The sequence below is a fragment of the Oncorhynchus mykiss genome, chromosome 8 (genome assembly GCF_013265735.2).
Source record: "Oncorhynchus mykiss isolate Arlee chromosome 8, USDA_OmykA_1.1, whole genome shotgun sequence".
In the NCBI taxonomy this organism is placed as follows: domain Eukaryota; kingdom Metazoa; phylum Chordata; class Actinopteri; order Salmoniformes; family Salmonidae; genus Oncorhynchus; species Oncorhynchus mykiss.
In genome coordinates this window covers 8,290,489-8,310,314 of record NC_048572.1, presented here as the reverse complement: position 1 = coordinate 8,310,314, position 19,826 = coordinate 8,290,489, and the positions used below count along the sequence as shown (strand labels likewise).

Below are 19,826 nucleotides of genomic sequence, written 5' to 3'. Positions count from 1 at the left end.
GCTATGCTCAATCATGAGACATCAAAGCCAGGGGAACTTAATAATATTAAGAAATGCTATAGATGGAAGGAAAGTAGCGTGGAAACATACCAAAAAACAATTAGGCAACAACAATTTCAATCCATTCTAGACAATTTCCTGGACAAAATGTTTCACTGTAATAGTGAAGGTGTAAACTTAACAGTAGAAAACCTAAACAGTATATTTGACCTCTCAGCTTCCTCATTAAATCTAGAAATTCCAAGCTAAACAACCTAAGAAAATGAACAACAATGACAAATGGTTTGATGAAGAATGCAAAAACCTAAGAAAGAAATTCAGAAACCTATCCAACCAAAAACATAGAGACACAGAAAACATGAGTCTACACCTTCACTATGGTGAATCACTAAAACATTACAGAAATACACTACGGAAAAAGAATGAACAGCACGTCAGAATTCAGGTCAATGTAATTGAAGATTCTGGGAAAATGTGAAAACACTAAACAAACAACACGAATAGCTATCTATCCAAAACAGAGATGTATGGGTAAAACACAGTCTATTTGGATATATAACAAAGAACAAACAGCAAAAGCATATACATGATCAAATTAAAATCTTAGAATCAACTATTAAAGACTACCAGAATCCACTGGTTTCTACAATTACATTGAATGAACTACAGGAAAAAATGCAAACTCTCCAACCCAAAAAGGCCTGTGTTGTTGATGAAATGATAAAATATACAGACAGCAAATTCCAATTGGCAATAGTTAAACTCTTTAACATAATCCTCAGCTCTGGCATCTTCCCCAATATTTGGAACCAAATTGGCATTTTAACAAATTACCGTACGACAGACCACGTATTCACCCTGCACACCCTAATTGACATACAAACAAATCAAAACAAAGGCAAAGTCTTCTCATGCTTTGTTGATTTCACAAAAGCTTTCGACTCAATTTGCCATGAGGGTCTGCTGTTACGGTGCGTGAATGAGGACCCAAAAGCGAATCAACTTAAACAGAGCTTCTTTAATTACCACACACAGGTAGGCTCAGATGGACCGGCAGATTCCGACAGGACAGGACAAGATTACAGCAAACATGACGACAGTCTGGTTCAGGCATGAATGACACAAACAAACAAGAATCCGACAAGGACAGGAGCAGAAACAGAGAGAGATATAGGGACCTAATCAGAGGGAAAAAGGGAACAGGTGGGGAACGGGGTGAATGGGTAGTTAGAGGAGACAAGGGACAGCTGGGGGAAAGCGGGGGAGAAAAGGTAACCTAACACGACCAGCAGAGGGAGACAGGGTGAAGGGAAAGGACAGAGACAAGACAACATGACAGTACATGACAGTACCCCCCCACTCACCGAGCGCCTCCTGGCGCACTCGAGGAGGAAACCTGGCGGCAACGGAGGAAATCATCAATCAGCGCACGGTCCAGCACGTCCCGAGAGGGAACCCAACTCCTCTCCTCAGGACCGTACCCCTCCCAGTCAACTAGGTACTGATGACCACGGCCCCGAGGACGCATGTCCAAGATTTTACGGACCCTGTAGATAGGTGCGCCCTCGACAAGGATGGGGGGGGGGGGGGGGGGGGAAGACGAGCGGGGGCGCGAAGAGCGGGCTTAACACAGGAGACATGGAAGACCGGGTGGACGCGACGAAGATATCGCGGAAGAAGAAGTCGCACTGCGACAGGATTAATGACCTGAGAGATACGGAATGGACCAATGAACCGCGGGGTCAACTTGCGAGAAGCCGTCTTAAGGGGAAGGTTCTGAGTGGAGAGCCAAACTCTCTGACCGCGACAATATCTAGGGCTCTTCGTTCTACGCTTATTAGCAGCTCTCACAGTCTGCGCCCTATAACGGCAAAGTGCAGACCTGACCCTCTTCCAGGTGCGCTCGCAACGTTGGACAAAAGCCTGAGCGGAGGGGACGCTGGACTCGGCGAACTGAGATGAGAACAACGGAGGCTGGTACCCGAGGCTACTCTGAAAAGGAGATAGCCCGGTCGCAGACGAAGGAAGCGAGTTGTGGGCGTATTCTGCCCAGGGGAGCTGTTCTGACCAAGACGCAGGGTTGCGAAAAGAAAGACTGCGTAAGATGCGACCAATAGTCTGATTGGCCCGTTCTGCTTGACCGTTAGACTGGGGATGAAAGCCGGAAGAGAGACTGACGGAAGCCCCAATCAAACGGCAAAACTCCCTCCAAAATTGAGACGTGAATTGCGGACCTCTGTCCGAAACGACGTCTGACGGAAGGCCATGAATTCTGAAAACATTCTCGATGATGATTTGTGCCGTCTCTTTAGCAGAAGGAAGCTTAGCAAGGGGAATGAAATGAGCCGCCTTAGAGAACCTATCGACAACCGTAAGAATAACAGTCTTCCCCGCTGACGAAGGCAGTCCGGTGACAAAATCTAAGGCGATGTGAGACCACGGTCGAGAGGGAATAGGAAGCGGCCTGAGACGGCCGGCAGGAGGAGAGTTACCGGACTTAGTCTGCGCGCAGACCGAACAAGCAGCCACGAAACGACGCGTGTCATGCTCCCGGGTGGGCCACCAGAAACGCTGGCGAATGGAAGCAAGCGTACCCCGAACGCCAGGGTGGCCGGCTAACTTGGCAGAGTGAGCCCACTGAAGAACGGCCAGACGAGTAGGAACGGGAACGAAAAGAAGGTTCCTAGGACAAGCGCGCGGCGACGGAGTTTGAGTGAGTGCTTGCTTTACCTGCCTCTCAATTCCCCAGACAGTCAACCCGACAACACGCCCCTCAGGGAGAATCCCCTCGGGGTCAGTGGAGGTTACTGAAGAACTGAAGAGACGAGACAAAGCATCAGGCTTGGTGTTCTTAGAGCCCGGACGATAAGAAATCACGAACTCGAAACGAGCGAAAAACAGCGCCCAACGCGCCTGACGCGCATTAAGTCGTTTGGCAGAACGGATGTACTCAAGGTTCCTATGGTCAGTCCAAACGACAAAAGGAACGGTCGCCCCCTCCAACCACTGTCGCCATTCGCCTAGGGCTAACCGGATGGCGAGCAGTTCGCGGTTACCCACATCATAGTTACGTTCCGACGGCGACAGGCGATGAGAAAAATACGCGCATGGGTGGACCTTGTCGTCAGAGAGGGAGCGCTGAGAAAGGATGGCTCCCACTCCCACCTCTGACGCGTCAACCTCGACAACGAACTGTCTAGAGACGTCAGGTGTAACAAGGATAGGAGCGGATGTAAAACGATTCTTGAGGAGATCAAAAGCTCCCTGGGCGGAAACGGACCACTTAAAGCACGTCTTGACAGAAGTAAGGGCTGTGAGAGGAGCTGCCACCTGACCGAAATTACGGATGAAACGACGATAGAAGTTCGCGAAGCCGAGAAAGCGCTGCAGCTCGACGCGTGACTTAGGGACGGGCCAATCAATGACAGCTTGGACCTTAGCGGGATCCATCTTAATGCCTTCAGCGGAAATAACAGAACCGAGAAATGTGACGGAGGAGGCATGAAAAGTGCACTTCTCAGCCTTCACAAAAAGACAATTCTCTAAAAGGCGCTGGAGGACACGTCGAACGTGCTGAACATGAATCTGGAGTGACGGTGAAAAAATCAGGATATCGTCAAGGTAAACGAAAACAAAGATGTTCAGCATGTCTCTCAGGACATCATTGACTAATGCCTGAAAGACAGCTGGAGCGTTAGCGAGGCCGAAAGGAAGAACCCGGTATTCAAAGTGCCCTAACGGAGTGTTAAACGCCGTCTTCCACTCGTCCCCCTCCCTGATGCGCACGAGATGGTAAGCGTTACGAAGGTCCAACTTAGTGAAAAACCTGGCTCCCTGCAGGATCTCGAAGGCTGAAGACATAAGAGGAAGCGGATAACGATTCTTCACTGTTATGTCATTCAGCCCTCGATAATCTATGCAGGGGCGCAGAGACCCGTCCTTCTTCTTGACAAAAAAAACCCCCGCTCCGGCGGGAGAGGAGGAGGGGACTATGGTACCGGCGTCAAGAGCTACAGACAAATAATCTTCGAGAGCCTTACGTTCGGGAGCCGACAGAGAGTATAGTCTACCCCGGGGGGGGGTGGTTCCCGGAAGGAGATCAATACTACAATCATACGACCGGTGTGGAGGAAGAGAGGTGGCCCTGGACCGACTGAACACCGTGCGCAGATCGTGATATTCCTCCGGCACCCCTGTCAAATCACCAGGCTCCTCCTGTGAAGAAGAGACAGAGGAAACAGGAGGGATAGCAGACATTAAACATTTCACATGACAAGAGACGTTCCAGGAGAGGATAGAATTACTAGACCAATTAATGGAAGGATTATGACAAACTAGCCAGGGATGGCCCAAAACAACAGGTGTAAAAGGTGAACGAAAAATTAAAAAAGAAATGGTTTCACTATGATTACCAGAAACAGTGAGGGTTAAAGGTAGCGTCTCACGCTGAATCCTGGGGAGAGGACTACCATCCAGGGCGAACAAGGCCGTGGGCTCCTTTAACTGTCTGAGAGGAATGTCATGTTCCCGAGCCCAGGTCTCGTCCATAAAACAGCCCTCCGCCCCAGAGTCTATTAAGGCACTGCAGGAAGCTGACGAACCGGTCCAGCGTAGATGGACCGACAAGGTAGTGCAGGATCTTGAAGGAGAGACAGGAGTAGTAGCGCTCACCAGTAGCCCTCCGCTTACTGACGAGCTCTGGCCTTTTACTGGACATGAAGTGACAAAATGACCAGCGGAACCGCAATAGAGACAGAGGCGGTTGGTGATTCTCCGTTCCCTCTCCTTAGTCGAGATGCGGATACCTCCCAGCTGCATGGGCTCAGCACCCGAGCCGGCAGAGGAAGGTGGTAGTGATGCGGAGAGGGAGGCGACGGAGAGCGCGAGCTCCTTTCCACGAGCTCGGTGACGAAGATCAACCCGTCGCTCAATGCGAATAGCGAGTTCAATCAAGGAATCCACGCTGGAAGGAACCTCCCGGGAGAGAATCTCATCCTTTACCTCTGCGCGGAAACCCTCCAGAAGACGAGCGAGCAAGGCCGGCTCGTTCCAGCCACTGGAGACAGCAAGAGTGCGAAACTCAATAGAGTAGTCTGTTATGGATCGATTGCCTTGACATAGGGAAGACAGGGCCCTGGAAGCCTCCTCCCCAAAAACAGATCGATCAAAAACCCGTATCATCTCCTCCTTAAAGTCTTGATACTGGTTAATACACTCAGCCCTTGCCTCCCAGATTGCCGTGCCCCACTCACGAGCCCGTCCAATAAGGAGAGATATGACGTAGGCGACACGAGCAGTGCTCCTGGAGTAAGTGTTGGGCTGGAGAGAAAACACAATATCACACTGGGTGAGGAACGAGCGGCATTCAGTGGGCTCCCCAGAGTAACACGGCGGGTTATTGATTCTGGGCTCCGGAGATTCGAAAGCCCTGGAAGTGGCCGGTGGATCGAGGCGGAGATGGTGAACCTGTTCTGTGAGGTTGGAGACTTGGGTGGCCAGGGTCTCAACGGCATGTCGAGCAGCAGACAATTCCTGCTTGTGTCTGCCTAGCATCGCTCCCTGGATCTCGACGGCTGAGTGGAGAGGATCCGAAGTCGCTGGGTCCATTCTTGGTCGGATTCTTCTGTTACGGTGCGTGAATGAGGACCCAAAAGCGAATCAACTTAAACAGAGCTTCTTTAATTACCACACACAGGTAGGCTCAGATGGACCGGCAGATTCCGACAGGACAGGACAAGATTACAGCAAACATGACGACAGTCTGGTTCAGGCATGAATGACACAAACAAACAAGAATCCGACAAGGACAGGAGCAGAAACAGAGAGAGATATAGGGACCTAATCAGAGGGAAAAAGGGAACAGGTGGGGAACGGGGTGAATGGGTAGTTAGAGGAGACAAGGGACAGCTGGGGGAAAGCGGGGGAGAAAAGGTAACCTAACACGACCAGCAGAGGGAGACAGGGTGAAGGGAAAGGACAGAGACAAGACAACATGACAGTACATGACATCTGCTATACAAATTGATGGAAAGTGGTGTTGGGGGGAAAAACATACAACATTTTAAAATCAATTGTGCGATTAAAACTGGCAAAAGAAAAACACTTCTTTCCACCGTGCGGTGGGGTGAGACAGGGATGCAGCTTAAGCCCCACCCTCTTCAATATACACTACCGTTCAAAAGTTTGGCGTCAATTAGAAATGGCCTTGTTTTTGAAAGAAAAGCACATTTGTTTGTCCATTAAAATAACATCATAATGATCAAAAATACAGTGTAGACACTGTTAATGTTGTAAATGACTATTGTATCTGGAAACAGCTGATTTTTTTATGAAATATCTACAGTGCCTTGCGAAAGTATTCGGCCCCCTTGAACTTTGCGACCTTTTGCCACATTTCAGGCTTCAAACATAAAGATATAAAACTGTATTTTTTTGTGAAGAATCAACAACAAGTGGGACACAATCATGAAGTGGAATGATATTTATTGGATATTTCAAACTTTTTTAACAAATCAAAAACTGAAAAATTGGGCGTGCAAAATTATTCAGCCCCTTTACTTTCAGTGCAGCAAACTCTCTCCAGAAGTTCAGTGAGGATCTCTGAATGATCCAATGTTGACCTAAATGACTAATGATGATAAATACAATCCACCTGTGTGTAATCAAGTCTCCGTATAAATGCACCTGCACTGTGACAGTCTCAGAGGTCCGTTAAAAGCGCAGAGAGCATCATGAAGAACAAGGAACACACCAGGCAGGTCCGAGATAATGTTGTGAAGAAGTTTAAAGCCGGATTTGGATACAAAAAGATTTCCCAAGCTTTAAACATCCCAAGGAGCATTGTGCAAGCGATAATATTGAAATGGAAGGAGTATCAGACCACTGCAAATCTACCAAGACCTGGCCGTCCCTCTAAACTTTCAGCTCATACAAGGAGAAGACTGATCAGAGATGCAGCCAAGAGGCCCATGATCACTCTGGATGAACTGCAGAGATCTACAGCTGAGGTGGGAGACACTGTCCATAGGGCAACAATCAGTCTACTATTATTACATTGCACAAATCTGGCCTTTATGGAAGAGTGGCAAGAAGAAAGCCATTTCTTAAAGATATCCATAAAAAGTGTTGTTTAAAGTTTGCCACAAGCCACCTGGGAGACACACCAAACATGTGGAAGAAGGTGCTCTGGTCAGATGAAACCAAAATTGATATTTTTGGCAACAATGCAAAATGTTATGTTTGACGTAAAAGCAACACAGCTGAACACACCATCCCCACTGTCAAACATGGTGGTGGCAGCATCATGGTTTGGGCCTGCTTTTCTTCAGCAGGGACAGGGAAGATGGTTAAAATTGATGGGAAGATGGATGGAGCCAAATACAGGACCATTCTGGAAGAAAACCTGATGGAGTCTGCAAAAGACCTGAGACTGGGACGGAGATTTGTCTTCCAACAAGACAATGATCCAAAACATAAAGCAAAATCTACAATGGAATGGTTCAAAAATAAACATATCCAGGTGTTAGAATGGCCAAGTCAAAGTCCAGACCTGAATCCAATCGAGAATCTGTGGAAAGAACTGAAAACTGCTGTTCACAAATGCTCTCCATCCAACCTCACTGAGCTCGAGCTGTTTTGCAAGGAGGAATGGGAAAAAATGTCAGTCTCTCGATGTGCAAAACTGATAGAGACATACCCCCAAACAACTTACAGCTGTAATCGCAGCAAAAGGTGGCGCTACAAAGTATTAACTTAAGGGGGCTGAATAATTTTGCACGCCCAATTTTTCAGTTTTTGATTTGTTAAAAAAGTTTGAAATATCCAATAAATGTCGTTCCACTTCATGATTGTGTCCCACTTGTTGTTGATTCTTCACAAAAAAATACAGTTTTATATCTTTATGTTTGAAGCCTGAAATGTGGCAAAAGGTCGCAAAGTTCAAGGGGGCCGAATACTTTCGCAAGGAACTGTACATAGGCGTACAGAGGCCCACTACCAGCAACCGTCACTCCTGTGTTCCAATGGCACATTGTGTTAGCTAATCCAAGTTGATCATTTTAAAAGACTAATTGATCATTAGAAAACCCTTTTGCAATTATGTTAGCACAGCTGAAAACTGTTGTTCTGATTAAAGAAGGAAAAAATTGCCTTCTTTAGACTAGGTGAGTAACTGGAGCATCAGCATTTTTGGGTTCGATTACAGTCTCGAAATGGCCAGAAAAAAAGTACTTTCTTCTGAAACTCCTCAGTCTATTCTTGTTCTGAGAAATGATGGCTATTCCATGCGAGAAATTGCCAAGAAATTGAAGATCTTGTACAATGTCCTACTCCCTTCACAGAACAGCGTGAACTGGCTCTAACCTGAATAGAAAGAGGAGTGGGAGGCCCCGGTGCACAACTGAGCAAGAGGACAAGTACATTAGAGTGTCTAGTTTGAGAAACAGACGCCTCACAAGTCCTCTACTGGCAGCTTCATTAAATAGTACCTGCAAAACACCAGTCTCAACGTCAACAGTGGAGAGGCGTCTCGGGGATGCTGGGCAGAGTTGCAAAGAAATACTGTCCAATTAAAAAAAAAGATTAAGATGGGCAAAAGAACACAGACACTGGACAGAGGAAGATGGAAAAAAGTGTTATGGATAGATTAATCTAAGTTTGAGGTGTTCGGATCACAAAAAATAACATTTGTGAGATGGAGAATAAATGAAAAGATGCTGGAGGAGTGCTTGACGCAATCTGTCAAGCATGGTGAAGGCAATGTGATGGTCTGGGGGTGCTTTGGTGGTGGTAAAGTGGGAGATTTGTACAGGGTAAAAGGGATCTTGAAGGAAGGCTATCACTCCATTTTGCAACACCATACCCTGTGGACAGCACTTTATTGGAGCCAATTTCCTCCTACAGCAGAACAATGACCCAAAGCACAGCTCCAAACTATGCAAAAACTATTTAGGGAAGAAGTAGTCATCTGGAATTCTGTCTATAATGGAGTGGCCAGCACAGTCACCGGATCTCAACCCTGTTGTGTGAACAGCTTGACCGTAAGATGTGCCCATCAAGCCAATCCAACTTATGGGAGGTACTTCAGGAAGCATGGGGTGAAATCTCTTCAGATTACCTCAACAAATTGACAACTAGAATGCCAAAGGTCTGCAAGGCTGTAATTGCTGCAAATGGAGGATTTTTTGATGAAAGCAAAGTTTGAATGACACAATTATTATTTCAATTAAAAATCATTATTTATAACCATGTCAACGTCTTGACTATATTTCCTATTCGTTTTGCAACTAATTTCATGTATGTTTTCATGGAAAACAAGGACATTTCTAAGTGACCCCAAACTTTTGAACGGTAGTGTATATATCAACGAATTGGAGAGGACACTAGAACAGCCTGCAGCACCCGGCCTCACCCTACTAGAATCTAAAGTAAAATGTCTACTGTTTGCTGATGATCTGGTGCTTCTGTCCCCAGCCAAGGAGGACCTACAGCTGCACCGAGATCTTCTGCACAGATTCTGTCCGACCTGGGCCCTGACAGTAAATCTCACTAAGACAAAAATAATGGTGTTCCAAAAAAGGTCCAGTTGCCATGAATACGAATAGTGTTCCTGGCAAGAGGCATCACTGCTGTACCTGGTTCGAATCCAGGCTACATCACATCCGGTTGTGATTGGGAGTCCCATAGGCTGGCGCACAATTGGTCTGGGTTTGGTAGGCCGTCATTGTTAAATAAGAATTTGTTCTTAACTGACTTGCCTAGTTAAATAAAATAAACAACCATCTGAGAAACAAGGCAGGAAGGGCCTTCTTCCTTCCTTCTATGCCATCAAAAGGAACATACAATTTGACCAATTAGGATCTGTCTAAAAATAAAGTTATTGAACCCATTCCCCTTCACGGTTGTGAGGTCTGGGGTCCGCTCACCAACCAAAACTCACAAATTGGGACAAAGAGCAAATTGAGACTCTGCATGCAGCATTCTGCAAAACTATCCTCTCTGTACAACGTAAAACACAAAATAATGCAGAGCAGAATTAGGCCGATACCCGTTAATTATCAAAATCCAGAAAAGGGACGTTAAATTCTACAACCACCTAAAAGGAAGCAATTCCCAAACCTTCCATAACAAAGCCATCACCTACAGAGAAATTAACCTGGTTAAGAGCCCCCTAAGCAAGCTGGTCCTGGGGCTCTGTTCACAAACACAAACACAAACAGACCCCACAGATCCCCAGAACAGCAGCACAATTAGACCCAAACAAATCATGAGAAAACAAAAATATAATTACTTGACATTGGAAAGAATTTACAAAAAAACAGACCAAACTAGAATGCTATTTGGCCATAAACAGAGAGTACACATTGGCAGAATACCCGACCCCTGTGACTAACCCTAAATTAAGGAAATCTTTGACGATGTACAGACTCAGTGAGCATAGCCTTGCTATTGAGAAAGGCTGCTGAAGACAGACCTGACTCTCAAGAGAAGAAACATATGTTTCCCTCCCACAGAGAGAGAAATACGTCTAGATCAAAAACATAGTGCTTAAGAATAACAAGTTGTGGCCAGATATACTGGCACTTTTCTAAAATAAACCCTTATTTCTTCACAAATAAATTGAAATTGAAAAGAATGTTATTGGATGGTCAACATTGCAGAAGCAATTTGAATTTAGTTCATCATTTTAATTTAGGAGCAGATTATTAAGGTTTTTTTGGAGTGCAATGTTCAACCCAGTGTCCAAGTACTGTATCTATGTTGTGGATCTTCCAGCGGGACAACAACCCCAATCACACATTAAAAAGCACCCAGGACAGCAAAGTCCAGATCCCATCTATCCCATCTATCCCATCAAATCCCATCTAAACCCAATGGAGAGATCTGAAAATAATTTTGTCCATGTCATTTGTTCATATTTTCTATAAAAAAAAAAGTTTTTTAAATTAAGTCTAAGTTTACAAAAATAAATAGGTTCTACAGTGTTGAAAATCCATTCACATGGTGTGGAGACCCAGAGTTTTCTTCACTTTCAACTTATTTTTTTTCTTCTTCTCTCTTCTTTTCTCTCGTGCAATCACCACCAGGATGAAAAACCGTCCAGGGAGGCTGTTGGAACAACAGCAACTTAACACGAGCCACACTCGTAACATAACCGTTTGCAGTTGTCTACATTGGCTGGATGGAGAGCTGTGGGTGGGTACAAGTTCGTTCCAAAGGTTTCAGATTAAAGTGCAACAGTAGAGAGGATGGCCAATGGATTGGACGACACGCAAATCAATGCCTGCTGTATTACTGGCAGACGACACTAAATTGTCTACTGTACAGCCACCCAAAACGTTTATAACAGGCTCTTATGAGCCAAACCTAGAAAAAGGTTGGGATGGAAGCAATTTGTCAATGGACCCCATATTCCACAAGGAATGAAAAGGCTTAACAGGAACCAAGATGTGGTTGAACAAAATAGGGCAAGATTGCTAGCTTGGTCCTAGGTCTGTTTGGCATGAAAACAACCATAGAAGTACGCTATACTATACAGCACTAACAGACCTGGGAACAGGCTAAGTGATCTGATCTAGACCAGGTTACTGTAAAGTGCTGTGACAACTGCTGATGTAAAATGGTTTCGTACACTGAACACAAAAATATAAACACAACATGTAAAGTGTTGGTCCCATGTTTCCTTATCTGAAATAAAAGATCCCAGAAATGTTCCATATGCAGGAATGTCCACCAGAGCTGTTGACAGAGAATTGAATGTTGTTTTAGAGAATTTGGCAATACGTCCAACCGGCCTCACAACCGCAGACCACATGTAACTACGCCAGCCCAGGACCTCCACATCCGGATTCTTCACCTGTGGGATCGTTTGAGACCAGTCACGCGGACAGCTGAGGAAGCTGAGGAGTATTTCCGTCTGTAATAAAGCCCATTTGCGGGGAAAAACTCATTCTGATTGGCTGGGCCTGGCTCCCCAGTGGGTGGACCTGGCTCCCCAGTGGGTGGACCTATGCCCTCCCAGGCCCACCCATGTCTGCACCCCTGCCCAGTCATGTGAAATCCATAGATTAGGACCTAATGAATTTATTTAAATTGACTCCTTATATGACCTGTAACTCAGTAAAATTATTGAAATTGTTGCAAGTTGCATTTATATTTTTGTTGTTGAGTTTATTTTATTTTTATAGGGACTGTGCACATTAATCAACGTTTCAGTAAAAGTGCCGGTTTTAGCCAGCCGGCTAATTTTCAACCTCAGTCCCTGGGCTGTACAGACAATCAATGAGCAGTGAGCACACGTAGAGCAACATAGGACAAGCAAGACGTAGCATACAGACAGAGCAACATAGGACAAGCAAGACATAGCATACAGACAGAGCAACATAGGACAAACAAGACGTAGCATACAGACAGAGCAACATAGAACAAGCAAGACATAGCATACAGACAGAGCAACATAGGACAAGCAAGACATAGCATACCGACAGAGCAACATAGAACAGGCAAGACATAGCATACAGACAGAGCAACATAGGACAAGCAAGACATAGCATACCGACAGAGCAACATAGAACAGGCAAGACATAGCATACAGACAGAGCAACATAGAACAAAAAGCAGCAAGACAGCAAAATTCATAAATAGCAACACACCTCACAAGCTACAGACAACAGACAACATGGAAAGCGGCAATACACAGCTAGGGATGATGTTCACACATCTGATTGACCTTTAGCCATGTCTTCAAGCATTTTGTGAAAGTGTGATATGTGGTGCAGTTATGTGTGTCTGATGGCGGTGTATTCCAGACATGGGAAGCTCTCACAGAGAAAGCGGATTTACTAAAGGTGCTTTTCCTCAAGGGAACTATACAGTCACCTCTCATGGCAGACCTTGTGGATCTGCTGCCATATGTTTGGGTTTTCTGTTTAACAAAAATACTGAGTGGAGGGGGAGCCAGGCCATTTAGGATCTTGAATACAAGACATGCGTCGGTGTACTGCACAAAACAGTGATGATGGCTATTGGGCTTCCTATCAAGCATTTTGAGAGCCTGTTTGTAGACAGACTGAGTAGGTTTTAATGTTGTACAGAAAGCTTGGGCCCAACTAGTCAAGCAGTATGTTAAGTGGGGGAGTATAGATTTGAAGTACAGTTTTGCTACCTCTGTAGTCAAACAATTTCGTATAAATCGGAAATTAGCTAGGTTGAATTTGGTTATCTGAATTACCTTTTTCACATGTTTTTTAAAAGAGAGGTTGGAATCAAGTATGATGCCAAGGTACTTAAAACCAGATACCACCTGGAGCTTCTCCCCTGACACGTAGACATCTGGCTCAGTAGCATCTGTTGCCCTCTTTGTGAAGAACATGCAAACAGTTTTTTTCACATTGAGATGCGAACACAAGTCACTGAGCCACTTTGTAACCTGGACCATTACAGTAGTGAGTTCTGGTGCAGCTTGTTGTTTGCTCTTTGCATGCACATATATCACTGTATCATCTGCATACATGTGAACTTCAGACCCAGTACAGACAGAAGGCAGATCATTAATGTACAGGCTGAACAGGAGGGGCCCCAGTATTGACCCTTGGGGCACACCCACATCATTGCTAAGAGTGGGCGACAGCTCATTGCTTTCTCTGACACACTGAGTTCTGCCTTCAAGGTATGATTTCATCCATCTCAAGGCATCGGAGGAAAAGTAGAACTTGGACAATTTTGTGATGAGAATCTCATGGTTAACAGTATCAAACGCCTTCCTTAGGTTCCAGAAACACAGCCCCAACAACGCCCCCTTTGTCCATCTTGGACTTCACATTTTCCAGAAGAAAGCAGTTGGCAGTTTCTGTGGAGTGTTTCACTCTGAAGCCAAACTGCATGGAGTGTAATGTGAAGGGGCTGTTGTTGAGGTGGGCAATCAGTTGTTCTGCTACACACTTTTCAACAACTTTTGACACCACAGGTAGTATACTAATGGGCCTGTAGTTACTCACGTCAGCAGGGTCGCCCGATTTAAAGATGGCCGTTATTATGGCCGACTTCCAGACCCTTGGAAACACCACCTGACCAATAGATGTGTTGGTGACCTTAGTAATGGGGCCAATGAGTGACTCTTTGTAGTTTTTAAGAAAGGTAGAGTCCAGCCCAAACACATCTTTGGCTTTAGAGTTCTTTAGTGAGCTAATCACCTTGTTCACCTTTGACTCAGAAACCTCCCTTATGATGAAGACAGGTTGAGTGTCATTTACTATCACAGAGCCCAAGAAACCAGTGGAGGGGTCCTGTGTCAGTACCCTGACAGAGTCAATAAAGCAGGAATTGAAGGTGATTGCTATTTCGACTGCATCCTGTGTTAGATCGTTATTCACCATGATTTATAATCTTTTTGCAGTGTTACTATGGTCTTTCCCTGTTAACTTTTTTAGATTCTCCCAGATCAATTTAGAATTTCCCTTTGCTTCACCAATTATGTTAGTAAAAAAGTTTGCCTTGGCCTGTCTGATTTCTTTCATCACCTTATTTCTAAACATGGTAAACCTACGTCTGTCATGCTCTAATTTGGATCTTAGGGCTATTTTTAGAGCATAATCTCGTTCTTTCATCAGTTTCCAGATTTCTCCATTTAGCCAAGGAAGAGTGCTCTTTTGGCCAGGTTTGGATTTGATTTTCTTTAGGAAACCATTTATTGTAGTCTGGATTGTGGATAGAAAAACCTGACTATCAGCTTCTACATCTGTTTAGGACAAGAGATCATTCCAGTTAATTCCCTTAATTGCGTTTTCAAAATAGTTTAATTCACTCTTAGGTATTCTTAGTTGATCCGGCTTTCTAACAGTAGAGAGGTTAAACCTCTTAGACAGCTTTCTGGCTATAAGAGTCAGATTATGATCAGATAGCCCAGTAACCATATTGAATGATTTAGTCACTCTCTCTGGTTTATTACTGAACACCAGATAAATCTGTGTTTTAGAGCAACAAGTCACCCTGGTGTGTCCTTTAACTAGCTGTGTAAGGTCAAAGGTATTAGTGATCCGTTTGAGGGTTTTCCTACAACACTTGTCTTCATAATTAATGTTGAAATCTCCCATTAAGTTTACCTCTTTCCCAAAGTCACATTCCCTAAGCATGTTATTAAACCGATCAAAAAACACACTTTTGGTGGAAGGTGGCCTATACATTCCAATAAGGGTAAAATACATTTGCGGAGACAGTGTAACGTTCAGCCCAATACATTCTAGTTCATTATCACATGACCACTCAATTTGTTTACATCGGACATGTTCTTTAATGTAAATCATCACACCCCCTCCCTCCTCTTCCTCCAATCCTGTCTCTCCTGAAGACATTGTGGCCAATCACAATCACAGCAGCATATGGAGAGGTTTTATGGAGCCAGGGCTCTGAGAGGCAGAGGAAGTCAAGGTTGGAGTCTGTGAGTAGATGTTGAATTTGATCACTTTTTAGAATGACACTACGAATGTTCAAGTGCCCCCCTAGTAGTCCCTTGGGTTTAGCTCGTGGGTCCCAGATGACTCGAGATGGATTGACACATTGAAAAAAGTTACATTTTCTGTGTTTTCTGGCGGTTGGGTTTCGTTTTGATTAGGGGCAGTTCGGTAACGCAATTAACAATCCCCCCCGCCTGCACTGGATGCGGGGAACTAATTAAAACAGCTTGCGTACCAGAAGCAGAGTCAGTGATCGCATATAGCGACTTGAGTATGTTTGAAGAGTCAAAATCTATCCTGGAGCCTGGTGAGTCGTGAGAAACCATGGGACCATAGCACTCACCCACTTCCACAGCGGCGACAATCAGTGGACGAGGCCATCCACCGCTCTCCACTCCGATGCGTATCGCTGGCTCGGTGATGTTAGGCCCAGGATTGAGTTGCACATCCCCAGAGAGTAGGAGGGTAGTGAACAGGTAGTTTAAAAGTTTCTGATAAGTGTTGGACCTGTGTTTGTTACGCCTAAGTGGTTCAGTGGAATAGGGAGCGAGGATTGACTTGGCCATTATTCAGAACATTATGGTATGCTGTGTACTGTCCGCTCCAGTGGAACGGTGAACCAATGTGTTTGGTGTTGGTATTCCCTGGTAGTAGACTGATAGTGTCATCCCAGCAAAGACACACTGAGATTATCAGTAGAGCAGCTACATAACTGACAACCATGGCAGAGTACTGGAGATAAAACACATAATTGCGCTTTAACTCTTTGCCTGAGTTACTTAGCTGGGGTCGAAGTACACCTGATGTTTTAGATAAAATTACAGCATTCGTATGAGAAGCTTCAGTATACAGTATATGTTCAGTATACATCTGATTTATTTTACTCCACATATATTGTATTTGTAGGATAATAAGATAACTGACAAATGTCCCACTGGGCCAAAACTGCTTGAATCAACGTTGTTTCCATATAATTAAAAAACAGAAATGAAATGTGACGTTGAATTAACATGGAAAACTGATTGGGTTTGGAAAAAGTCATCAATGTGAGGGATTTTTATTTATTTATCACCCAACGCTTAACCGACATCCAAAGACATTTATTGTTGACAACTCAAACAAATGTAAATTAAAACCAGACGCTGACATGACGTCTGTACCCAGTGGGATGGAGTTGTCCATACTTAGGGAACTTTAGGAAAAAGGACCCCAGGATGTGGTTGTTAGGGGATATAACCTTGTTAAATATCAACTGCCACGACAACAAAAAAATATTTGTTTTTTTTTTGCTGCTACTGCAGGTAAAATGTACATCTTATCAAAATGGAAATTAAAACATGCTCTCTCAACATGACAATGATGGAACTAGGTGATGTCATATTTGATGACATCACCTAGCATTCTATATATACTAAATATCCTACCGTGTCAGGAAATACTAAGTGTAGGAAAATCTGTGGTTCTTTTACAGGTTTTCTTCCTAACATTCAGAACCATGCTAGCTGCTGATTGATGTCTGCTACTGCTTCTTTTGATTCTAATTATTTTAGACGTGTCATGTGGTGTGTTATACGTGTGAACATCGAGGTGGGCGGGATCAGTGATAAGTGTGAACGTCGGGGTGGGCGGGATCAGTGATAAGCGTGAACATCGAGGTGGGCGGGATCAGTGATAAGCGTGAACATCGAGGTGGGCGGGATCAGTGATAAGCGTGAACATCGAGGTGGGCGGGATCAGTGATAAGTGTGAACGTCGGAGTGGGCGGGATCAGTGATAAGCGTGAACATCGAGGTGGGCGGGATCAGTGATAAGCGTGAACATCGAGGTGGGCGGGATCAGTGATAAGTGTGAACGTCGGAGTGGGCGGGATCAGTGATAAGCGTGAACATCGAGGTGGGCGGGATCAGTGATAAGCGTGAACATCGAGGTGGGCGGGATCAGTGATAAGTGTGAACGTCGGAGTGGGCGGGATCAGTGATAAGCGCGAACATCGAGGTGGGCGGGATCAGTGATAAGCGTGAACATCGAGGTGGGCGGGATCAGTGATAAGCGTGAACATCGAGGTGGGCGGGATCAGTGATAAGCGTGAACATCGAGGTGGGCGGGATCAGTGATAAGCGTGAACATCGAGGTGGGCGGGATCAGTGATAAGCGTGAACATCGAGGTGGGCGGGATCAGTGATAAGTGTGAACGTCGGAGTGGGCGGGATCAGTGATAAGCGTGAACATCGAGGTGGGCGGGATCAGTGATAAGCGTGAACATCGAGGTGGGCGGGATCAGTGATAAGCGTGAACATCGAGGTGGGCGGGATCAGTGATAAGCGCGAACATCAAGGTGGGCGGGATCAGTGATAAGTGTGAACATCAAGGTGGGCGGGATCAGTGATAAGCGTGAACATCGAGGTGGGCGGGATCAGTGATAAGTGTGAACATCAAGGTGGGCGGGATCAGTCATAAGTGTGAACATCAAGGTGGGCGGGATCAGTGATAAGCGTGAACATCGAGGTGGGCGGGATCAGTGATAAGCGTGAACATTGAGGTGGGCGGGATCAGTGATAAGTGTGAACATCAAGGTGGGCGGGATCAGTGATAAGCGTGAACATCGAGGTGGGCGGGATCAGTCATAAGTGTGAACATCAAGGTGGGCGGGATCAGTGATAAGCGTGAACATCGAGGTGGGCGGGATCAGTGATAAGCGTGAACATTGAGGTGGGCGGGATCAGTGATAAGTGTGAACATCAAGGTGGGCGGGATCAGTGATAAGCGTGAACATCGAGGTGGGCGGGATCAGTGATAAGTGTGAACATCGAGGTGGGCGGGATCAGTGATAAGTGTGAACATCAAGGTGGGCGGGATCAGTGATAAGCGTGAACATCAGGGTGGGATCAGTGGTTGGTCTGTATTTTGCAAAGTAAAAAACAACTTTACTATGGTGATTACAGTGTAAAAATGGAAGAGCTTTGTTACCTTGTAGAAGAAAAATACAACTTTGGGGAAATTAACATTTGATTGATTGATTGATAGTTAGATGTAACACCTACTTGTCCTGTATCTGTATCCTGGTCCAGTACAGAGGCTTCATGGGACAGGCTGGTTCCACAGCAGGCTTCCTGTGGGGTTTATCCACCAACACACCTGGAGGGGGAGGGGGAACACAGCCTGGTGGAGGTGGAGGGGGTGGAGGGCTGCAGCCTGGTGGAGGTGGAGGGGGTTGAGGGTTGCAACCTGGTGGAGAGGTTGGAGGAGGGCCGTCAAGTCCCTGGGTCTGTTTTGGGAAAGGAGGGGGGGGAGGTGGAGGAGGGAGAAGGGGGGAAGAAGAGGGAGAAGAGGGAGAGGTAGCCTGTCCAGACAGATTTAGACTGATAGAAGCCAGGCCCAGTCTCTTAGGCACGTTGAGGGGGGGTTGGGGGCCCAGCCTGACACCTCCCTCCTCATCCTCAGGGGTTCTGATAAAGGTTTGACGGTCCGTCTGGACGCACACGTTGTGGACGGTCCGTTGTGAGAGGTCATCTCCCGTGGATACGGCAACGTCTCGGAGGTCTCCACGACGGTGGTGCGCACCCAGGGCCAGGTCGCTCTGTAGCCGGGCCAGGTTGCACTCCAGGTGGAATACACGCTCCTCATTGTCCCCTCTCACCTGGCGCAGCTGCTTTCCAAAGTCCTCCTGCAGTTAAGGTTAGGGTTGTATTAGGGTTGTGTTGGAGGTTAGGGTTGTGTTAGGGTTAGGGTTGTGTTATGGTTAGGGTTGTGTTAGGGTTAGGGTTGTGTTTGGGTTAGGGTTGTGTTAGGGTTAGGGTTGTGTTTGGTTTGTGTTGGGGTTAGGGTTGTGTTAGAGTTGTGTTAGGGTTGTGTTGGGATTAGGGTTGTGTTGGGGTTAGGGTTGTGTTGGAGTTAAGGTTGTGTTAGGGTTAGGGTTGTGTTTGGGTTGTGTTGGTGTTAGGGTTGTGTTAGGGTTAGGGTTGTGTTGGGGTTCTGTTAGGATTGTGTTAGGGTTAAGGTTGTGTTAGGGTTGTGTTATGTTTAAGGTTGTGTTAGGGTTGTGTTGGGATTAGGGTTGTGTTGGGGTTAGGGTTGTGTTGGAGTTAAGGTTGTGTTAGGGTTAGGGTTGTGTTAGGGTTGTGTTGGGGTTAGGGTTGTGTTAGGGTTAGGGTTGTGTTAGGGTTAAGGTTGTGTTAGGGTTGTGTTATGTTTAAGGTTGTGTTAGGGTTAGGAGTGTGTTAGATTTAGGGTTGTGTTAGGGTTTGGTTGTGTTAGGGTTGTGTTAGGGCTTGGGTTGTGTTAGGGTTGTGTTAGGGTTGTTAGGGTTTGGGTTGTGTTAGGGTTGTGTTGGAGTTGTGTTAGGGTTTGGGTTGTGTTAGGGTTGTGTTAGGTTTAGGG

The 19,826-nt window shown here is 45.7% G+C and overlaps 1 protein-coding gene across 1 annotated transcript in view; it reads right to left on the bottom strand.

The window, feature by feature from the left end:
• LOC110529313 (formin) overlaps nt 1–19,826 on the bottom strand; it is a 57,246-nt gene that overhangs the window by 30,811 nt on the left and 6,609 nt on the right. The window contains exon 4 of the mRNA XM_036984665.1: nt 18,491–19,113. Coding sequence (XP_036840560.1) covers nt 18,491–19,113 — 623 coding nt within the window. The remainder of the gene's footprint in view (nt 1–18,490; nt 19,114–19,826) is intronic.